Source organism: Hirundo rustica, chromosome 8 (genome assembly GCF_015227805.2).
Source record: "Hirundo rustica isolate bHirRus1 chromosome 8, bHirRus1.pri.v3, whole genome shotgun sequence".
Taxonomy (NCBI): Eukaryota; Metazoa; Chordata; class Aves; order Passeriformes; family Hirundinidae; genus Hirundo; species Hirundo rustica.
In genome coordinates, this window is record NC_053457.1 from 23,467,750 (window position 1) to 23,489,886 (window position 22,137).

General features: G+C 44.5%; 1 protein-coding gene across 6 annotated transcripts in view; it reads left to right on the top strand.

The window, feature by feature from the left end:
• WBP1L (WW domain binding protein 1 like) overlaps positions 1–21,433 on the top strand; it is a 58,352-nt gene extending 36,919 nt beyond the window's left edge. For 5 of the 6 annotated variants that reach the window (XM_040071875.1, XM_040071877.2, XM_040071873.1 and 2 more), the window contains 3 exons: positions 6,699–6,801; positions 17,505–17,666; positions 19,074–21,433. In XM_040071875.1, coding sequence (XP_039927809.1) covers positions 6,699–6,801; positions 17,505–17,666; positions 19,074–19,813 — 1,005 coding nt within the window. In that variant the 3' untranslated portion in view covers positions 19,814–21,433. The remainder of the gene's footprint in view (positions 1–6,698; positions 6,802–17,504; positions 17,667–19,073) is intronic. The other variant, XM_040071874.1, reaches the window with a different exon arrangement.
• Positions 21,434–22,137: the final 704 nt, after the last annotated feature.

Consider the following 22,137-nt stretch of genomic DNA (forward strand, 5'->3'; position numbering starts at 1 on the left):
GACTTGATTTATTTCCTGGCCTCAGCTGTCTGTCATAAGGCAGGCTTACAGGAATCTCTCCCCTGTTGTGCTGGCAGGGCCTGGCACATGAGGTTCCAGTAACTCCCAGCAGTCAGAGCCACTTGCATCTTCGGCAGTCTTAGATATTTTGTTAAATTGAACCCACCAAAGACATGACACTTGCTCAGATGGTGGGGTTTTGCTTTTATGTTCCAAAGGACTTAACAGGTGTAATGTTTGTGAAGACAGGGGAGGTCTGGAGGCTTGGTGCAGGCTCAGCCACCCTGGTGTCTGTGAGTCCTGAGCTGCCCTGGTGATCCAGGGTTCCCCAGCAGTTCTGCCTGTCCTTGCTGTGATCCCACCTGCTGTCCTTCTCTGAAAGGATCTAGTGAGTTTTTATTTAACATTAACTTTGATAGGAACTGGGGGGCCGCTGGCTAACCAGGAATTGTAGTAAACCCTGTGGCAAGATTGGGCATTCCAGCCTAGTATTTTCAGTGGCAGTTTTAACTTGCTACCACTTGAGTGCCTTATCTGACAGAGATCATTTTCAGCTTGGTAGCTCTGTGTTTGCATTCTCATGAGCTGTTGCTGATGCACTTCGCTAACCAACACTAGTGATAGTCTGATATGTGAGATTGAGTAACAGCCAAGTGGGAACTAATAAATAGTGGATATCAAATAGTTGTTTCTGACATATTTAATATACTGAGAACCACTTCAATTCTGTTACTCAGAATGCTTAAAGAATATATATGGTTCAAATACTGATTGCAAGTTACTTAAAATACTTCTATGCATTTTTCTGAAGATAGTGTCACTTGCTTAAATCCATCCTGCTTGTTATGGGTGCGGCTGGGTACTGAGAGCAAGGGACTGCTGCCTGCAATTAATGAGATTAGTGAAATAACTAGGTGAGGATTTTGATTTATTATTAAATAGATGCTTATTACCAAAGTCCCTATGAGAGCTGTGAAACCAGAAGGTCTGGAGTGGTCACAGATTGAGCCCAAGTCCTGTTAAAACCAGTTGTATCTTGCCCTTCAGCAGATGCCATTTTGGCAGTCTCCCTTCATCCTGTTGCTGGGCTTTTCTCTGAGTCCTTCTGTCTATATGCCTCTAATTCAGGCCTTTACTCACCCCTGTCATCCTATTGTTATTCTCCATCTCTTCCTGTTAAAATAGTAATTTGCTGTGTAGTGCCTTGACAAGTGCTGTAGTGAAGTTTGGAGATACTAGGGAATTAGCACAGGTTAAAAAAATGGCTATCCTAGGAGACAGGAATGCCTATAAACTCCTGTAAGTAAATGCAAGTCACATTTCCAAGTGTTTCCCAAGATATTACCAAGATTAGGATGAATGGATACTCTGGCAGTTTGAATGACACATAGAGGCCATATAAAGGTGCTCATAATTTAGGGTAATGGAGTCTGGATTTCTGTGGAAAGAGGAGACAGAGCAAAAAGCTAAAATGGTTATTAGATTTCGTGATACTTGCCACTGCTGGTTTTGGTTACCTGATTAATGCCAACTGAGGAGTCAACTTTTGTAGGTGGTTGGCTGCCAACTATGCACTTCTGAGTGTGGGCTGTGGTGTTTGTTGCTGCAGTTGCACATATTAATTTTCAGCTTGGAAAAGTGCCACACTAGCCTGGAATTTGCTCATCTTCATCTTTCTCCCTTCTGACTTAGCCACAGCATGTGCCCAGGTTAACTGACTTGTGAGAGTAGAAAAGAGAGAAGTGCCTTGATCCTTTTATTGTGATGGAACTCCGCTGTCAATCAGTTATTTCCCTTCATTTCCAACACGGGCTTCAGGCGCAATTAATCCTAACAGATTTACAGCTATTAAACCCAACCATTTACTACTGAAAACCTTTACAAATGTAGGGTAAGGAGGTCTGTTCCATCCTACCTTGCTGTGAGGAGCAGCTCAGTCAACTTACAGATCTTCATGAATGCCTTTTGTCTTGATTATGCCCCAGATTTTGACCTTTAATTTGTCACATAAACCTCCAGTAAAGGTCTAATACTAAACTGAAAGGTGAAGAGAATAATTGGCTTTTTTCCTTGGCACTGACATTACTGTTTGCTGTGGCTTCAGACGTGACAACATACAGCACTGCCTTCAGTTCTCTCATATCTAGCACTGCTGGATATTTTAAGGATTATTTATAAAAGCACTTGACAGCAAAAGTGGACTACTGGCAGAGTTGTGGAGTAGCCAGTATGGTTGTGGGTTTATCACAAATGCCAAATATCAACAAGAAAATAAGCAAAAATAATCTTACTCACTGTTACTTTTTAAAGTTTATGACATGTGAAAACTACTCCAAAGTGCCGCATCTTAATACAAAGCGACTCACAAAATGCACCAGGTAGGGTCTTCCCAGCCCAGCCAGTTTCACGACAAAGAGCCTGTACCACACATCACAAATGGTTTCTGTTGGAATGGACTGGGAGGGAACACACTCTACATGTCTGCAGTGTTCTCCCAAAAGCTCCTGGCTTTTTGTGTGTCAGGGGCTGAGTGATTGCAGTTTCTCAGACCAGCTCTTAAGATGGTACCACAGAGGCGGTGATGCACATGCAGCCTAGGGTACATGCTGATGTGCAAGACAAAGTGGGTCTCCCGAAACCAGCTGGGCTTTGTACGTGGGAGATAATGGATGGCATGTTCTGGCTTCTTAGTCCTGGAACAAGACTATTCTGCTCTAATGGAGTTGAATGCTCTTTGAGAGTAGACCCATGTAATAATCCTGCCCGGAGGCATCTACAGTTAGCTGAACAAAGGCTGGTGGGGAGGGATGGGCTTGCTTGCCTGGACAACAGGAAAATGAGTCTACTTCAGCAGGGAAGCCCACTCTGGAGTGTAATAGCCACTGGCTATTGGGGAAGAAAGTGCTTTTGGAAAGAAACCCTCCCCCTTCCTTGTTTTCTTAAGGCTACCTTAGAAACACCCCCAAACCCCTCTGTAACAGTTCAGTAAAAACTCCATGATGGTAAGAATGACTAAAAATGACCATTACAAGTGCTGCTTGCAATGGAAATAAGAAACAAAGGCATGTCAATAAAATATGGGTGCTCCAACTTTGCTTCTATGAGAGTTTTTTCCACCATATATTTTTTCCTTATCTATAAAATTACTCTTTCAGCCCTGTGCCTTGTCTATGGCTCTTAGTGTGAAAAAGGAAATAGTATGCTTTCAGCACAAGCACTTGGGATATTGTTTCCAGGAGACATTTAAACTCTAGATAACTGTATTGCTGATGTATCTTAAGTAGTTAGTTTGGCAGCCTGTGACAAAGAATGCATGGGAGAAGGAAGCAGAAATGATAAAATGCTGCTGGTATGAAAAGTGCAGCCTGAGATTTAAATAGAAAGTGAAGTCAGATCAAAGAGCTTGGAATTAGGTAGAAGTTTCCTAACAAAGAATGTCACGGTCTCTGTCATGGCCAGGGTGGCTCTACATAACCTCTGCCTTGACTTGCAAAAAAAGAGCAAACTGTACAGTGGCTCAGCTTTTCACAAAAATGAGTCTTGACTTGAAAGAGGAAAGGAGACTGAAACACTTGTTCCAAAGGAGTCACCTGTAATGTATCCCAAAACAATGCTCTCCTTTTGCCAGAATCTTTCCCTAGTAGGCTTCTGTTTGTGAAGATCTGTTGCCTTTACCTTTTATCTCTTTCCCTGTGCAGGCTATGTAACCCAGTGTTAAGAGGTAGCCATGGTCCGAGCAGTTGTGGGACCATATGACCTGCTGGGATCCTTTCCAAACCGAATTATTCCTTGATTCTGTGAAACTGTTTGGAAACATGGGCGACAGTTCTGAGTCTGACATAAGGTCCCCAAGGCTGACAGCTCTGTGTTCCCAAAAGCCTGTTGGTGGCTGGGCTGGCAGAGGGTTGCAGAAAGGCTCCAAAATGAACTGCTTGGACTTTGAGGAACATGGCTGGTGGTCAGCACTGCAAGGACTTCAGAACCCCTGGCTGTTCTGAACTGGGGGAGCTGAAGGCCAGCTGTAGGACTATTTGAATTTACAAGCATGTGTGCATTAGCAGGTCAGTGTGTAAAGAGGCTCTGGACAGTAAGATTTAAACTCTGCTCTAGATGGGAAGCAGGATGTTGCCTGAGAGTTGATCTCCAGGACACCATCCAGGACACCTGCAGAACACCATCCTGGCTTCTCAGAATCCTCTGTTGAGACACGCCTGTTGGCCAACTGGGTTAACAAGGACCAGCCCTCTGCACATAAGCATGTGTGGAAAAGTCATTTCAGATACAATGAGGTTGGCAAGTCAGTAAATTCAAATAAAAGGATGGTGTGATGAAAGCCTCTGAAATCAGGACTGCTGCAAGGTTTTAAGTGGAAAAAATATAGTTGAAGATACTAGGAGTTGCTGCTGCCCCAAGACACTGTTTTGTTCCTTATTGCTGCTCTTTGAAGCAGGCAACACTGAATGGATGAAATTTTTGGGGAGTAAACCAGAAGTGGTCAAGGATGGATCAAGTGTGGTGATGGAGAGGAGATCATGAAATGGCACTGTGAGACTCTGGTTTTTCACCAGCTCCATGTGATTCATTTGCTGGTTCAACAGGTCGCATTGATCTTCATGTGTCACAACCACAAACCTCAGCCAGTCATTCTCTGACTTGTGCATTATCAACAGGATTGCAATTTTGCAATGGCATCCTAATTTCTCAATTCTCTTCATATGAGAGCCAAAATCTATGCTGTTCATCAGTTACATTAGCTCTGCAAGGCCAACAAAAATGAGGAGAAATGTAAATAAACTAATAAGAACAGATAAGAGAATAGATGTGTCCTATTTCTAGTTCTTTTGCTGGCTAGAATTACAATTTTTGGAGTGAATAACGTACTTGAAGCAGAAAATGCTGTGCCAGCTCAGCAATGTCTCCTGATAGTTCCCACCAGTTTGAGATGGAAACTCCTCCTTACTGTATAAGAAAATGAGTTTCTACTGTTGGCATGCCAACATCTCAAGACAAGAACCAAATGTTTGCTTTAGCTGCTTGTAGTGGTTGGACTGGTCTGTCCAGCAAAATGTTTGTCTCTTCCTGAAAAATAGAGGCAGGTAACCCTCCGGTTTGTTGCCTCTGTGGGTGAGTTTTAAAGGTTCTTTTTAGAGCCTTTTGTGGAAATCATTATATCTATGGAAGGAGGGCAAGCAGTACATCATATGCTGAGTTGTGTTTGCTGAATTGTGCCCTCACATGATCAAAACCCTTTCAAAAGTTGGTGTGACTTCTTAGGAGGAAAGAAGCACCGTGGGGGTCTTTCCTGTTGAGCTTCAGATGGCAGGAGGTTGTTCTACATTTAGAAGTTATGTTGCTGCTGTAATTTGTGTCCTCAGGTGAGAGACCTGTGTTGGGGAGGTGCGGCTCCAGCTAAGGTGCTGTGTGGTGGAGAAGTGCTGGTGTTCCTCTGGGTCCCCAAATACACTGAAGACTTAGTGCAGGATTCTTCTGCATTGCAGCTGCTGTCTCACTTCATTTGTTCATTGAGGTTGTTCAATGAGGTGGAAATGCACTTGGTATTTTGCATGTGTGGTGGCTTCATAGAGGTTTGTGAGAAGTGTGGCCATAGTGCAGTCACATAAAAGAGAAGAACAGTGCAGTTCAGCCAGTGCTGGGATCCATAAATGTACATCCCTATCGCCTGCTGGTGGGATTTTGTTGGGCTTTAGTGGGTTGGTGTTTTATTTGCAAGTTGGTACTTCCAAATTTATTTTTTTCAACACAGCTTTCAGTATAAGCATACCCACACTTTCATTTCCTTATAATAAATTTCAAGCGAAAGAAAGTGAAAATAAAAACTTTGTTACAGTGGTTTTAATTAAGACTTGTTTGTTTCTTAAACTCCATGCTGTTCTTTGAACTCCCAGGTTGCTCCAAAACCTATTAGAGGATGTACAAACCACAGCCTGTAAAGTGCTTCTGTTTTCTTGTGTTTTGTACTTTTTCTCAGTGATGTTTTCAGACTAGCAGGAAAACACGGACTTCTGGGAAGTGGTGCACCATGTGGGGAACTGAGACCTCACACTAGAGACCTTTTCCATGTTAGGTGTCTTGAGGACCTGCTGGGTGATACACTACAGCTGATTTGGCTCTGCTTCTGGACTGCTTTACTATTCCGGGAAGAAGTTTTGCAGGAATGCTGATCTTACATAAAGTACATGGCTAATTATGAAGGAATCATTTTAGATAGGAATCTTGCAGGAACATAATGTAATTATCATTTAGATCTAAATGAATCCAAGCAGTCTTTTCTCAAATTTTAATGTTCCCTTTATGAATGCTTTTCCTCCACTCAGCATTCAGCCCCAGTAATACAGTGATACTGTGTACAATGTGGAACAAATGTGATCTCTTCTTTTAAGAGACTGCCTGGCTTCCAAAATGCAGTAATTTTAGTGGAAGAAGAGAGGGATGGTGAGACAGCAGTGCTGACTAGATGCTAAAACAGTGTAACTCATGGGTTTGGAGATACGGGGATTTTCTTCTGAATATTCCTTTGTGTTTTTCGGTCATCCTTAGATGTCTTCTAACCTCCTTATGTTTTTTAGAGTTTCCAAAGACCATAACTTGTACTTTTCAAATGCTTGCAGATCATTGAGTGAAACATTTACAAAAGATACTGACAAAAGCATCTTAAAAGTGTGTCTGTTTAATTTTAGGACAAGGAAACCTGCATGGGTGTCAACAATCAAAGTTACATATGTGAAACGGGCCACTGTTGTGGACAATCCCAGTGTTGCAACTACTACTATGAACTCTGGTGTAAGTCCTTCCATTTTGTATGGCTTCCCTTCCTAATCTGCATGGCTCTCATACCATACTACAGGTCTGGCTTGTGTCCCGTGGGGTTTTGTATTCAGCCCTTGTTGTGCATTGCCGTTGCATTTCACTGCAGCACAATCCAGAGCTGATATGATATGACAAGGAAATAGGGTTGTAACAGTGGGTGCCTTCTCAGGAGTAATGGGTCACCTTGCCACTGTGTTTGCTCTTCTCACTGATTTGGGTACTCAAGATGACATTATACAGGAGTGAGGAAACCAGCTTGAGGGAGAAATGCCATACACACAACACTAGAGCTTTACACACTCAAACAAGGAATTAATTCAGTGTCTTTCATCTTGTTGGTTTAGTTCTTTGCAAGGACAAGTTTAAATCTGGTATGTCTTTTAAAAGATATCTTTTCAAGGAGGAGGGCCAGGGTGCTTATTCTTTTCAGAGCTGTTTGGAGTCCTTGTGTAGAGAGAGTCTTGGGTAAAGTGGGTTTGCAGTAGCTGAATGCTGTGCTGTGAGGAATACACATTGCCCATTGCAACCCCTCTCACCTCCTCTTTCCCAAAATGTGAGATTTAAAAATATCAACGTTTTCAGCAAATGGTTGAGTGACTGTACCTGCTGAGTCCCCTTAGATGGTACAGGCAGGTCAAAGCAGGTGGTCAGCAAAACTTGATTAAGATATAATGGAAAAATGGAAAGTTGAAAGCATAAGAAAGTAATAAATGCTGAATTTTAAAGGAAAACCTAAGCTTGTTCTGTCTGATGGTGTCTTCTTTCTTAGGAGGAACACAAAAGGTTGAACCTTGATGTTGTGCTGTTCTACTGCCCCAAGCCTAGGCTAGGAGGGCATCTCTGCTCCTGGAATTTGGAAATGTGGTGCTCTGAACATTGCACCCTTACATTTGAGACTGGAGATACTTTCTTACCACACCTCATGGTATCTTCTGGTTTTTATGCAGCTGTGCCTTCTACTTACTCCCTCTGTTGTGCCTACAGTTTCACTTCCCAAAGTAGCTTATATGTGGAAATGTGTTACACATCCAAAGACTGTCACTTAACCTGGATCCGAGGACAGGAATAGCTGACGCTTCATCCTTTAGTCTAGAAACGCGCTTTTACTTTTCAAATTAGCCAGTGAAGTATGGAGGATGTGGTCATAAACTGAACAGGACTCTATAGTAAGCATCTTCAAGATACACTGTGCTTAGACTCCAGCAGCTGGCTGTGTCAATACTAATGGCAGGATTTTAATGTATTGCAGACCTTTTACAGCAGACTTATTTTCCAAAATGTTCAAACAGTTCAAGAAACAATTCAGAATAGGGGGCCAGGGGGCAGCTCCAGGGACCGTAGCAGGCTGAGAAACAGACATGAGTATATTGGAGCCTTGGAGTGCCTGGATCAGATTGTAGCCGTCAGCAGCACAGGCAGGAATTTGTTCAGACTAGAGGTGAATGCATGGACAGAGGAAAGTGGGGAAGGTCAAACCCAGTTTTGCGTTTGTGTGGGTGGGAATGTAGAGGAAGATGCATGTGTGCAAAGGCATACAGGCTCCTTGGCAAGCAGGATCTAAATTGAGCAGCAGCGTGGAGTGCAGCTGCACTCTGGAGCTGGTGGCACGGTCACCATGTTTCTCCCACAGACATCTTGAAAGAGGGGCTTAAATCACATACAAACAGTATAGCAATAGCCCCCTGCCATTTTAATGGGATGGTTTAGCTGTCTTTGTGCTCTCAGTGTGGCACAGACTTTTATACATGGCAGTGCCTGGCTGCATCATAGAAGTTCTTGGAAGACAAAAGCAGATTTTGTGAGAAGGAGACAGAATGTTAAAGGCTTCTTTTTAGAGCAGATTCACAGGTCACACTGAGATCATGGAATAAACATGTTGGTCACACACACTGCTGGATGGTTCCTCGGGAGAGGTAGGTTTCTGTGTGTTCACATTCCTTCTGCCTCACAGAGAGCATCGTGTACCACACCAGAATGAGGGGAGTAATTCAAACGTGAGACCTGTTTTCTAGGTTTTTCTCAAATTCAGGCAAACATCCAGCACCGATTTAAAATCTGTTAATGTTTTCAAAGCTTGTTTTGACATTATGAATGGTAGGAAAAAAGTTTCCTTTGGATGGGAAGGAGTCATAAAGGGAGCATGTCCTTTAAGTGTAAACCCATATTCTAGAGCTTTTGCGCTTAGCTGCTGCTCAGTTGTGGAGTGTTTTTGACAGGCATGGATGCTGACGCACTCTGAAGGCCTTCAAGGTGAAAAGTGGTGATAGTAAATGTAAGTAGTCTTAATATAAGCAGTGGAGAGCAACAGCTTTACATGCTTGGGAATAGATTGGCTTTTTAAAAGTTAATAATAACTTCTGGTTAATGAACAGTTAACATACCAGCACCTTTTAAGTATGCCTTCATGGTGGTTCTGTTTTTGTTTTAACCAGCATATGCATGTACTGAAGTAGCTTTTGAGAAGTTTTTGCGTCTCTTGACCTTCTCAGACCACCAGTTTGTGTTTCAGACTTTTTATGTGCCTGGAAACAAACCTTCTTGCTAGTCCTGTTGAATTAAATCCTGGATTTATCTACCACCACAGCTTTGTGGGAAGAAGAAGCAGAGGAGGGTGGCATTTGAAATGGAAAAGAAAACTAGTCTGTCTTTGCTGGACATGCGTTCTGAAACATGATCCTGTTTTGTGGCCACTTGGAATTTTTCCTGTAAAAAGGACCTTTTTCCCTGTTTAGGAATTTGAGGGAAGTTTGTCTTTGAAAATGGCTGATCTCAGCAATTCTAGGCAGCAAGTAAGATTGTGGTAATTTTAAACCAGTCGTTGAGGGTAGTGGAATAGGATGTAAAATCAAGGTATTATTTTGTTAAGGGGTGGAGTGGAGGAATGGAGAATATGATATGCCAAGCAGGTGGACAGCCTGTGTTTAAAATTAGATAACAGCCCAGTTCAGATTCCCCACCCATCTGTTATTAAAAAAAGCAAAACAGTGCTATGTTGCCAAATAATAATACTGTATTCAGATTTATAGATATAGATCTAATAGCTATGTAAAGGTCTAATTAGTTCTTAACTCAAGCTTAGTAGCTGGTAACATCGTGGGGGAAAAGCTGCATTATGTCTTTTAATTTTCTTGGAACATAATAATAAAAACCAGAAAAATTTACTTTACTGTTGCGTTTCCTCACATAGAGAAAGATGTTTGGGTGGTGGATGAGCTGGGTCAGCATTTTAATTGAACAGTTTACTTGGGCTCCCCAGAAAACTCATGTCCCCGAGGGGGAGAATGGCAGCAGCCACTGATTTTGCTTCTGAACAGTTTTTATTCAGGTCTCTATGATGTGATTGTGATTTACTGAAGTTTTCCTGTGTTGGCCTTTTTCCAGGCCTATCTTATTGCTTAACCATTCCAAAATACCACTTTTCAAAATACAGGAGAGAAGGTAATTGAGGAATGCAGTTCCTGTGTTTTGCAGGCTAAGAAGTACAGCTCACAGGTTCTGGATTTTCCCAGGTTTAAGAATATAACGTGGACTGAACACTAAATCCAGATCTCCTGACATCCATCCTCATGTCTCTCCTTACCTTTGGAATCATTAAATGATTCCAGAGGCTCTGAACACAGCAAGCAAAGCTTTAGAAAGTACATTTCATTGTGCGGTTGGAAAAATAGTACACCATGCTTCAGGAATCATGGAGCACAGAAACAGGCAGCTGCTCACTGCTTGCAAAAGGTTGTAGGATTTACTTCAAGGGCTTAGGTGGTCATGGGTCCTTTAGGTACTGTACAACAACCCAGCATTGGCAATGAGTGAGTGTTCATACATTGCTTGTGCCTGTTTTGTTTCATTGTCTTTTTTAGCAGTGATACTGAGTGATACTGAGCCCCTCTGTTTCTGAAAGAAAGGAAAAAAAAAAAAAGATCTTGACTGTTTAGGTCCTAGTGGAAGGGTTGTACAGGAAAAAAATGTTCTGTTTGCAAGCAGCACAGTCAGTGTTTTTGCTGATTTTGAACATTCTGCTCATCTCTGCACGCTTCCCCTTGGAATCGCTAGACAGCTCTTTTCCCAAAAAGCATGCTGCCAGAAAATTCTGGCAAGGATCCGGTTAGTTGCTAAAACTAAAGCAACTGCTGTACCACGTACATATTCCAGGAGGTCAGCTTTATAATAGGAATTCATGTCCAAGAGTTCGCTGCAGTCTCCAAAACACTCAGTCAAACAATGCACCAGTCCCATGGTTTTGTCCTTACCCCGTGTTGACTTATCCCACGTCTTTTCTCAAAGAGAGATTTTTGCTGTTCCTTGCCTTTAACCCAGCCTTCTACGTGGTTGTACTCGCTTCTCTTTCCTAGGCGTCTCAAACTTCCCCTTGGGCTGTTCCTCCTCAGCTGTGCTGCAGTGATAACCCTGCCATGAGAAAGCCTTGCCAGCTGTATAGGGCAAACAACAGATGTCACAACCACACAGAAACTCATAATAAATAGGGTCACTGAGGGAGTTATTTCCTGATTTCCTTGGACTTCTTGTAGCCTAATCCAGACAGCCAAATCACCTTAAGTTTGTTTTGGTCTGGCTCAGTAAAATTCCCAGATCCAAAGCGGAAGGCAAGCTGTCTGGCATAGCCTGGCTATTCAGATACTGACTTTTGCCCTATGTGGCTGCTTCCACCTGTGCTGTGTTAAACAGCCTGGAAAGGCAAGAGAGCTGCCTGGTGTTGCTTCACCCCCTGCCCTACATACCTCCAACCCAGCTTGTCACTAAGTACCTAGATCTGTTGTTCCCAGATGTTCAGGACATGGTCTCAGCTGGATGTTCCACTCTGGTCTCCGTTAGACTATTGTTCAATATGCATTTTTCCAACATAGATCTCTTGGGAGGGACTGGGCTTATAAATGTGTCATTTGGAGCATGGGAGCTATTGCCCTTGGAAGGCTCCCTCCCTAGGAGTGAGGGCTAAAAACAATGTCTGCAGATTTACTGCCTCACGTTGACTCTCATTGCTTGATAGGCAAAGGATTTTTCTGAAATTAGTGGTTTTCCATCTTATCTCACTGCAGTGGGTGTACCATATATCGTGGACGCTATTCTGAAAACCAGAAACCAGTTGCAGTTAATGTGTGTCTCCTCTTGTTGCCAGTTTGGAAGCAAGCGAGCAGGAGTTGGAGATGTCTTCAGCTTTTTTCTTTTGCCATTGTACTCTACAAATATTCCGTAACTTTTTCCTGCAGTGAGGTCAGGCTGGGACTGCAGTTCCAATGACTTAAACTAACATAAAACTGTCACTGAAAGTCAGTCTTTCTCTTGCTGCTGCTGCTGTGTTTGCCAAACGAGTTTCAACCTGCTCTGGTTCCCTCAAACCAGTTCAAACCACAGTTGTGCGCAGCTTTGTGCCAGCACAAGAAGAGGTGGAGGAAGCAGCAGGAGGTATGGTTGAGACAGGCAGGAGAGGATCACGTCATTCAGCAGCTTCTTTTATTCCTTCTTAAAATGTTGATGGGCCTGTGGCATGGATCCTTCATCTGGCATTCTTGAGCGGCAGTGTTGGCTCGTGCCTGCAGTGGCAGGAGATGATGTGACCTCTCTTCCAAAGGACACGATTAAACCCAAGGCATCCTGGTTGTGGTACCAATAAATTTCCCTTTTTTGATTATAGTGTTGGCCCTCTGATAGACATTTTTTTTCCAACCATGACTGACTGTGAGGCCACCATTTGGGACACTTCTTAGTCAATGAAATTGTCCCACTTCTCCTTCTGTTCAGAACCAGCTCTCATGGAGCCAAAGCTATTACCCAGATGCTTGTCAGGCAGACACAAAGGCACTTTGCAGTATGTTTTGGCTTGCTTTTAGGGGATTTCCTGCCAACAGAGCCATGGCATTTGCCCAAGTTTACCATGAACTTGAGGGCAAATTTCTCTGTTCATACCCTTGGAACGCTCCAGAAAACATTTTCCATTTTGCAGAGGATAAAAGGAGCTTCCCTCAACGGCATTGCTGATGGCAACATCCCAGGCAGCAAATACAGTACAGCATCAAAGTAAACCTTGCTTCCTCCTTTTTCATGAGGAAAGAGTGCTCTGGTTTTTAATTCTTAAACTGTTTTATTCTTACTTATTTTGAAGTTTGAGCAAAACTATGGTTAGTGCCCTAGAAGGGGTCTTCTTGAAGCTTGAAGCATGTTCTTTCACAGCTGATAGGAAACATCTTTGGTGTACGACCATGTGATGGGGCTCCCTTTCCCAAGAATGCTGCAAATGTAGCAGCCTTCTCTTTCTTCAGTGTTTCCTCTGGTTGTGAGAGATGGCTTTCATGGGACCTAATTCCATTCCCAGGTGTTTCTGCAGCTCCCATTCTGACTTCCTGAGCTTTGTGCTTGTGTCTGGCTTACAGCTCTGAGCTTAGAGATTGGTGCTGCTTCTTTTATTTTTATGAAAGGTTTTGGTGCTCTGGCAGGGAAATCTCTTGGCAATAATCAACTTCTCAGCTGTGTCTGTTTCACTTTTGCTTGCATCATTATCCACTTGTAGGCATCACCAGTGAATTTAACAAAAAATATTGCAGTGTGTCTCAGGACTCAGTCGTTTTCAGGCTGGAGAGTGTTGCAACTTCTAACTCTTCCATAAACCAAGAGCAGTACTGAAATTGCCTTCAAGTCTAGTGGTCTCCTGGTGCCTCTTTTGCTCCAGACCAGTACTTTGCTTCTGCTCAGGCTATCCACCAGAAGTTGTATTTCCAAAGTCACTGTTTGTTTTTTAGCTGTCATGTTGTCCTCAGGTTGCCACGAGCTTTTGTTCCCAGTGGTCGCTGCCAGGTGGCTGTGGAAAATACTCTCAAATCAGACACTGAATGGCAAATTTGGCTCAGAATGTGTCTCCCAACCATTTTTCCTTTTCTGGTGAATGCAGCGGTAGCTCAATACAATGTTGCTGAAAAGCAGCTCGTATCCATTTGGGAAGAAGGTACATCTTGAACAGCAAGAGGAAGGCTTTTGGCAACAGTGGGGCTTTTGGGGACATTGAAGGCAACCAGAAGTTCAGTTTTACTTGGCTTTTAGAGGCTTTCTAATGCCAAACTTCAGTTGCCTCTGTACATCTTACCCATTTTCAGCACAAGACAGAATTGGTACCTGTTTTTACCCTGAAGGAGGTGTTAGTGTGTGCTGCTGCTATGCTTGGCCCCTGCGTTTCCTGCTCGTGTAGTGTTGTCTTTGGGTGAATTTGCAATTCCCCTCCTGCCAAATGAGCTGCTGGCTGCACAGGCCAGTGGTCTGCTCAGCTCACCTCCCTGCTGCTGGTTTGAAGCCAAGCCTCACCAGGTGTACAAATGCACAGCTCAGCCATGAACGTCTTCACTGTTCACTCCATACTTTTAGACATAATATTTACAATTGCACTTGGCCTTGGAGCATAGCTTTATTCAAAATAAATTACCATACTGTATTTTTGCTAGGCTTTTGCAATTTTCTCTTCTGCAGCCAAAACTGCAGACGTGCCTAAACTCCTGGCAAAGGAGCGTTGTAGAGCCTTTTATGGAGGCCCTGAACTCCCAGCACCACGCTGGGCTTGCAACCAGAGCTGTGCCCAGTCCTTCTCCCAGCGCTGGCACCTCTGCCCAAGTGACAACCAGGGAGCCCCTCGTGTGCCTCAGCTCCCATGGGTGTCCCATCCTATCGCTTGTGATGCGCTGGAGCCTTTCCAGCCCTGAGGTGCCGATGTGCTGTTGAGTGACAAGGTGGGGACACAGCCATTAAAGAGGATGCCAGAGGCCAGGCCAGCAAATGACTCTGGTGGGCACATGCTGCTGATCTCCTGCGATCATCCAGGCAAGTCCTCCAGGCTCGTGCTGAGTCTTCCATCCAGGCTCATGCTGAGTCAGGGGTTGAGTAATTCCTAGAAGCTCTAGGAAGTGTCAGCAGTTAATGAAACCGGGCAATAATGTGGTATTAGTGGTTTTTTTTCTGGAAGTTCTCATGAAAACAACAGCTCTCATCCGCTCGCATTTGCGAGCACGCACAGACCCTTTGCAGGAGAATGAAGGTGTTGTTCCTGGCACCGAGGCCAAATTGCAATCCACTAAATTATGGTGTGTTTACTTAAATGCCACCTGTGGTTTCAGTAGGATCCAACGTTAATTTATTACCCTAAGCTGTTGTATGTTGTTACTGTGTGTTGTTAACAGAGTTGCCACACCTCTTCCCAGGCATGGCTGAGCTTACTCTGACCCCTACTCTGAGCTTGTGCATCGGTTTGTGTGCAAAGCACTTTGGGACGTTTTTTGGAGCGGGTAGAGAAGTTTTCTAAAGAAATAGTTTTTTAATCTTCTGGATGCAGGCTTGGGTGGGAGCAGTTATTCCCTGCAGAAATATTTGGCTGCTACAGCTGAAATTGCTTAACAGTGGCGGTTCTCCAGGACATCTTAACTAATTAAGTGCTGCTTGCTACCATTGTATGTAGACTCCTTGGGAAAGGACATGATCAAATGTGTTGTGTTTAAAAGCATCTGTTTTCAAACTGTAGCTAAAATCCCTGGATAGCTGGGTGTAATTTTCCATTGTTATTGAACTCATGATCGTGGACTGCTCTTCGAAAATAGGGAGTACTTAGAAGATGAACTGCAGGCCTGCCTCAGTGCATGGTGGCATGCTGTGCCAATGACCTGGTTTTGATGAGTGTATTCTTGCTTCCTCAGCAAGCAAGAGCCAAGGGACCTTCTCTTAGCGAGAAATAAAGTGTATTTATTGGTGAGAGTCTTCAAACTGTGAGACAGTTGAAGTATTGCATTTGTGTACCAAGATTTTGGTAGTGATAGAGGCTACAGGAGTGGTTGCAAATGTTTGGCTTTGGAGCAAAGGGTAGACTGGGTCAGTCCTTTTAGTTTATATAAAAAGGCTTTTTTTAGAAACTGGAGGGTATGTGGAGGTCAGTGGCCTCATTTTGGTTTGGGAAGTGCAGAGAGCATCTTGAGTACTTTGTCCTTTGTCTGGAGTGACGATCACAGTCTCTGGTTTTCGTGGTACAGCTGAGCAGGCTGGCCGAAGAAACTACCCAGGAACCTTCATTTCCAGCCAAGAAAAAAAAAGGGGCAGGGGGGTGGGAATATGTAACACCTTCATTTGATAGCAGGTTTTGATAAGTTTGGTGGTAAGGCAGGTTCCAGTTGATTAGGGAAATATAGATTGCACAAGGCAGGAGAGAGATTTCAGTTTGCTGTGCCAAAATACATGAAGAATTTGGGTTACAACACAGGGAGGTGAAAGTCCCCACTCAAAATGCTCAGAGACACGATAGGGCACATCCAGTTCACCTACAAACAGCCCAGTGCAGGTCTCTGAGATGGGTGATAACGATAGATTGCCCTTTGTCCTAAGCCAGAGCAATACTTCTTTCATTCTTTCAATTCCTAAACTGTTCACCTTTCCCCACGTAGCTCTTAGCAGAGAAGACATTGCAAACACAGCAGGGGATGCTGAAACCACCAATGTATCGTAAAGGTGTGACTGGAGGTTTTTAGTGGAAAGAGAAGAGCAGTTTGATACCACAGGATAGACTGGCCATCCTGAAAATGGGCTGTGGCATTAGGAATCTCTATTTTGACTGCTTGGGAATAGTGAAGAGTGGCAGAGGTGTTACAGAAAGAAAAACAGTGTTGTGATCTCTAGTGAGGAATGACTGCCAAGCTTACGTGTTTCTAAAGGAAGAGCTCTCCCAGTATCTTTAGATGCAAAAACCGAGCTTAAAAAAGACAGAGCATAGAGACACTGGGGGTAGGTTGAGCTGTGGGCTGCAGTTGCAGGAGACAAAAGCCTAATCTGGAGCGAATGTTCCAGTTTTTTTAAAAGTGTGTCTCAGAAACATTTTGTAGTGCATGCAAGTGAGAAACTTGTGGAAAGAGAGAGTTATTCCACATGTTGGAGGGCGTGGGTAAAATTCAGGAAGTGGTCTTTTAAAGTTCTCTTTTAAGGAGCAGTGTACATGCAGTACAACAGTGCACAGAAACCAGACATGACCACAAACAGAGCAGAAGTTAGGTTTCTTGAGGATTCAGAGAGGGAGGCCAGTTTAATTTAATTTTGGATAATTTAAGACATTGAATACAAAAATAAGTTTTAAAAATATTTTGAGACATTTATGAAAAAAGAACATGTTTTTGTTAAACATAACAATGAAGGATTTGGGCTGGAAATTAAAGAGCAGTGCAAACAAAAGCAAAACATAGTGCTTGGGGTTTTTCTCTTCTTCTGTGGTCAATCTGCAGAGTGTCTTTTGTGTCTTGATTCTTATTTTCAAACCAAAGTGGCTGTGGGAGGCAAGCTCAATGCTATTCACAGCTCTGCTCATTTTTGGCTAGAAGAAATGGTAACCAAAGGGTAGGAGCGATGGAGTGGGGAGCCCTGTCTCCATATTTGGTTATTCTCCAGAGTTGTACCTATTGAGCATGATCCACGTTGCACCAAAGTGCGTTCAGAGTTCTCCATTTCTGGCAGGGCTGTTGGAGTCGCAGTGTCCCACACAGGCAGGAGGGTCAGTGTTGAAGCCTCCTGGCCTAACACGTATTTCAGCCTTTAGAGCAGGTTCAGATCCAGGCTTTCACACGACCTTCTTCTCCGTTGGCTTCTTGGGTTTGCTGGGTTTGGATGCAGCTCCCACACAATGGCTAACACTTGGCTCTCCTCTGCTGCAGGGTTTTGGCTGGTGTGGACCATCATCATCATCCTCAGCTGCTGTTGTGTCTGCCATCACCGCCGCACCAAGCACCGCCTCCAGGCCCAGCAGCGGCAGCACGAGATCAACCTGATCGCTTACCGGGAGGCCCATAACTACTCAGCCCTGCCCTTTTATTTCCGTACGTACCCCACACTGCTTTGCCTGGAGACCCTGGGAGCACGGCAGCAGCGAGTTTCCCGTGTTAGGTGGAAGGAAGGAGCAGTAATTGCCTACAGCAAGGGGCTGTGGGCAGCTTTGCTGCTTAACCATGGCCTGCAGAGAGGAGATGGTGTTGGATGCATTTGAAGCTCTCTGAGTCTGGAGTTGAACCATGCCAACTACAGCACCTTCTTACCCACCCCTGGGAGTGTGGTGATTCCCTGGGTTTTTTTCTGCAAAGGTTCTTAGAATACCTCATTCAGGACTTTGTGGATGTTCCTCCTTTCTAGCCTGGACTTGCTGCTGGTGGGACTGAGGTGTGGGAAGTAGCTTCACAAAATTTGGTCACACAGACTGGGAGAAAGTGGAGTCTCAGCAGAGGCTCTGCTGGCTCCCACCCTGTGCTGTTGTTCACGGGCCACACTGCTGGTGAGCAGCCCTAGGACTTTGCATGAAGGAGCTGCTGCCCACAACTCAGGGAGAGTACAATCACTTTATGCTCTCCTTGTGTTCTGCTATGCTGTGCTAGAACAGCAAGTCTCTTTCTGAGTGGAGGTACCACAGCTGAGTTTCCTCTGACAGACTGTTGAACTGCATGTATGAACTTGCTTTTCTTGTTAAACTCTGGCAATCACCTCAGAAATCATCCCCAGCAGCCTTTTCCTCCCCAGCCCCAGGGATATTCAATTGCACATGGAAAATTGCAGTGCTATCCTTAGATGTTTTCAGTGTTTAAGTACATTCTGTCTATATAGACAATTTTGTTGCCTCTTAAGAAATAAACAAAATTTTTCATGGGTTTGAAAGGCTGTAAGTACAATAAGCCAAACTCTTTTGCCAGTACTGCCAGTTTATTCTGACTGCACCAGAAGAATTGAATCCAACATTGAGACAGCAACCAAAAGCCAGGATCTCCAAGTTCCTTGTAACTGTTCATGTCTCTTCACATTTGTACAGTGGTTTGTGAGATTAAATCTTCGCTCTTGAAAGTAAAAATTCAGCTGAAAAGGCAGTGTTGGAGAGGACTGGGGAGTTGTTCCCTCCAACACAGGTCATCCGCCAGTGTAGTTTATGGTACTGTGTTGGGGTACATGGTCCAGGGAGTTTTGCCTGGTAAGTATAGAGAGAGCCAGGAGATCAGGCTGCGGCCCCCAGTTGTGTCCATCTCCTCCTGTAACGGTGCCCTCCTCTGCCATGTTTGCTGCTTCTCTAAAACATGACGTGCCCCAGCTGGGACAAGTTCTGGCCCCGCTTTGTACATCCGGTTGTGCTCTTCAGTGGGAAGGTGCTGGTAGGTGACAAATGCCATGCTGACCTGTATTAGTGACTCGTTTCCTGAGATAAGCTGCTCCTGAAATAACTTCTCCTCCTTGCCTCCCACTTCTAGGGTTTTTGCCAAACTATTTGCTACCTCCCTATGAGGAAGTGGTGAACCGACCGCCGACCCCCCCGCCCCCGTACAGTGCCTTACATCAGCAGTGTGTCCCAGCAAGCAGCAGTAGCACAATCCCAGACACGCCCAGGACCCTGCAGCCAGCGCAGAGCAGCTCTGCGGCGCCCAGCAGCAATAACAGCAGTACTGACAGCGCCGGGGCGCCCGGCCGCGGGGACCCCGAGCCCTCCAGCACCGTGCTGGGCGAGAGAGCCGTCGCCAAAATGCAAAGCGTCGAGCCCGGCAGCGCCAGCACGGGAGCCGAGCTAGTGGAGAGGGCCGGTCCCGAAAAGGATACGGAGTGCAAGGAGGAACTGCTGAAAGGTTACAGCTCTGAGAGCTTAGAGCAGAGCAGCGCCATTCCCGACGCCAAGGACAAGACGCCGGGCAGGCAGCGCCGATTCACCGGCGACTCGGGCATAGAAGTCTGCGTATGCAACCGGGGTCATCACGACGACGACCTCAAGGAGTTTGACGGGCTCATCGATGATGCTCTGGATGGGCCCCTGGACTTCTGCGACAGCTGCAGCGGCCGTCCCCACGGGGACGAGGAGGAAGGGCTTTTCAGTGCCACGGAGGAGCAGCACCGCGAACACAGCCACCACCACCTGCCCCGGCAGCCGGTGTGTGTACTCTTGAACACAATAAACGAGCAGGACTCTCCAAACTCTTGTACCAATAACTCCCCCAGCTAAGGTGGCAGAGTGGAAGGGAGAATCGGGGGAAAAAAAAAACAAAACAAATAAAAATGGAATAAGAGGATTAAAACTTTAACAGGAGGAAGAGGTGATACAACCTTCTTTTTTTTTTTTTTTCTTTGGGGTTTTTTTTTTCTTTCTCCCCTCCAATATAATACGGGGACTAGACCTCAAAGGCCCAGCTTGTGGGGAACGGGTCACTCTGGGTTTTGTTAATTGTATCTGCCCTGCTCCATGGAGCAGGGACTGATGTTTCTCAATGAGACCTTCTGAAAAATGGAATTTTTCCAACGGTGATTTTGGTGATGGTTATTATGAGTTTGTTGGTTTTAGTTTTCCGAAACACTGCTTTATCTGGCAATCAGTAAAACTCAGCAAATCTCACCCTGGGAGGATACCCGAGCACCATAAGGCTTCAACCTCCAGGTGTCTTCCCAGAAGCGAGCAGCTTCTGACAGTGCCGGCAGTCAGTAGCCCAAGAGTTCTGGTTTGATAGTGCTCTTGAGGCATTGGGGATCTATTTTCATCTTTTTTCCTTTTTTTTTTTTTTTTTTTTTTCTTTCCTGATGTTAAGTTTCCCTGAAGCTGGTGAATGCCCAAACACATCAGCCCTATAATCTCTGGTGCTTCAGTGTTTTAAGACAGCAGGTAGGAAGTTTCCCACTTGAAGCTGGTGACTGAAGGACCAGTTTCTTCTAGAAGGAGTGTTAGTCTACCTTAGGTAGTTTGAAAAGAAAGGGTTTGCAGAAATTTGCCTTCATGTGTCATTTTTAAACACGAGTGTGTTCCTTCAATGCCTCCAAGAGCACAGTTAGCAGTAGAATCCAGGCAGCTGGGCTGCCTTCCAAGTACTGTGGTCTCCAAATGACCTTTTCCTGGTGTGCTGCAAAAGGGCTTGGCTTTATTTTTGTCCTTTTTTTGCACCCCGATAGCAGCACACTGGAGTTCAGATGACAAAAGAACAGGGCTCTCCTTGGCCAGCGTGCCTTCAAGCTTTAGTGATGCATGTTGAACAAATGGAGACGAGAGCTCCGTCCATTGTGAAAGGGATGATTTACCTTGTAGATGTGGAAGACCTGTGCAGTATTTTTTTTTTTTTTTTAATCCAAAAGTTTGGTGCGATTCTAATGATGACCACTTAAAGAAATGAATGTCTGTTTTCTTTCTCTTTCTTTTTGGTTTTTTTTATGGTGGCAACTGGCTACTGTATAATGTCTGTGAGCGTGTGTGTGTGACTGCAATCCATGCATGCGAGTCCTACTGGTAATATGAAAACCTGCTGTAAGACTGCAAGAAAATTTACTGTAGCTTTGCTTTAATAAACAGTAGAGATTTTTGTTAGTAACAACCTGAAGGAAGAAAAAAAGAAAAAAAAAAAAGGAAGAGCTGAAACTAACATTCCCTAGAGTGCTCATGTGGAAGAGAGCACAGTTCAGACTATGTAACTTGTTCTCGAGATTTCTCCCCGTCCCTTTTATAATTATGGTCGTCCAGATCATTACTGTTATGGGGAAAAAAATTGAAACCTGAACTCGGGCATACTGAGATCTGATTAATTGAAAACCAAAATCAGTTTTAACTAAGGTGGAAACCAAAATATACTGCCTTTTCTGATAATTTGTCCATGTGTATGTGTATCATTTTGGGACCTAAGAACAAGATCTGTCTTTAGTTTGTGGATTTGTTTTGTTACTCTACCTGGAGGTGTGTTGGCACTGGCTGGCTACAAAGTAAGGAAAGTGGTGCTTTTGCCAGTGTTTTACCTGCACGTTTGAGGAGAGCATTCTTACCTTCTTACAGGGTTTGGAAGAATATCACTCTTTTGGCCATCACAGCCTTTCTCTTCATTCAGAACAGCTGATAAAGACAGCTCTTCAGTTTGTGTCTTAGGGGGCTCTTAACGATGAAGGACTTTGATTTGGATTCAAGAGACCTCATTCCTGGATGTCTGGAGCCTGGATACCTGGATGAGTGGTAACAGAGAGGCTGCATGTGCCCCAGAGCCTTGAGGGCTGGTCACTTCCAGCTGTGTACACTGACCACGTGTACCTTTTGGGAAGATAATTAAAGATCCCCAGTGCCACCCCCAGGAATTCTGTACATATTGGCACCTGGTTTTGTTTCTTGCACCACAAAGCAAGCTAAAAAATCACATCAGTCTGTAAGGAATGGGGTTTGCTGCTGTAAGTCCTGGGGATGGCCCTGTGCCAGTGAAGGACCCATTGCCAATATTTCTGTGGCATAAGGAATCCCCATATTTTGCTTTCCAGCCATCCCACTAAGGGCAGGGGAATCCTCTGGACATGAAGGTAGGTACCAGT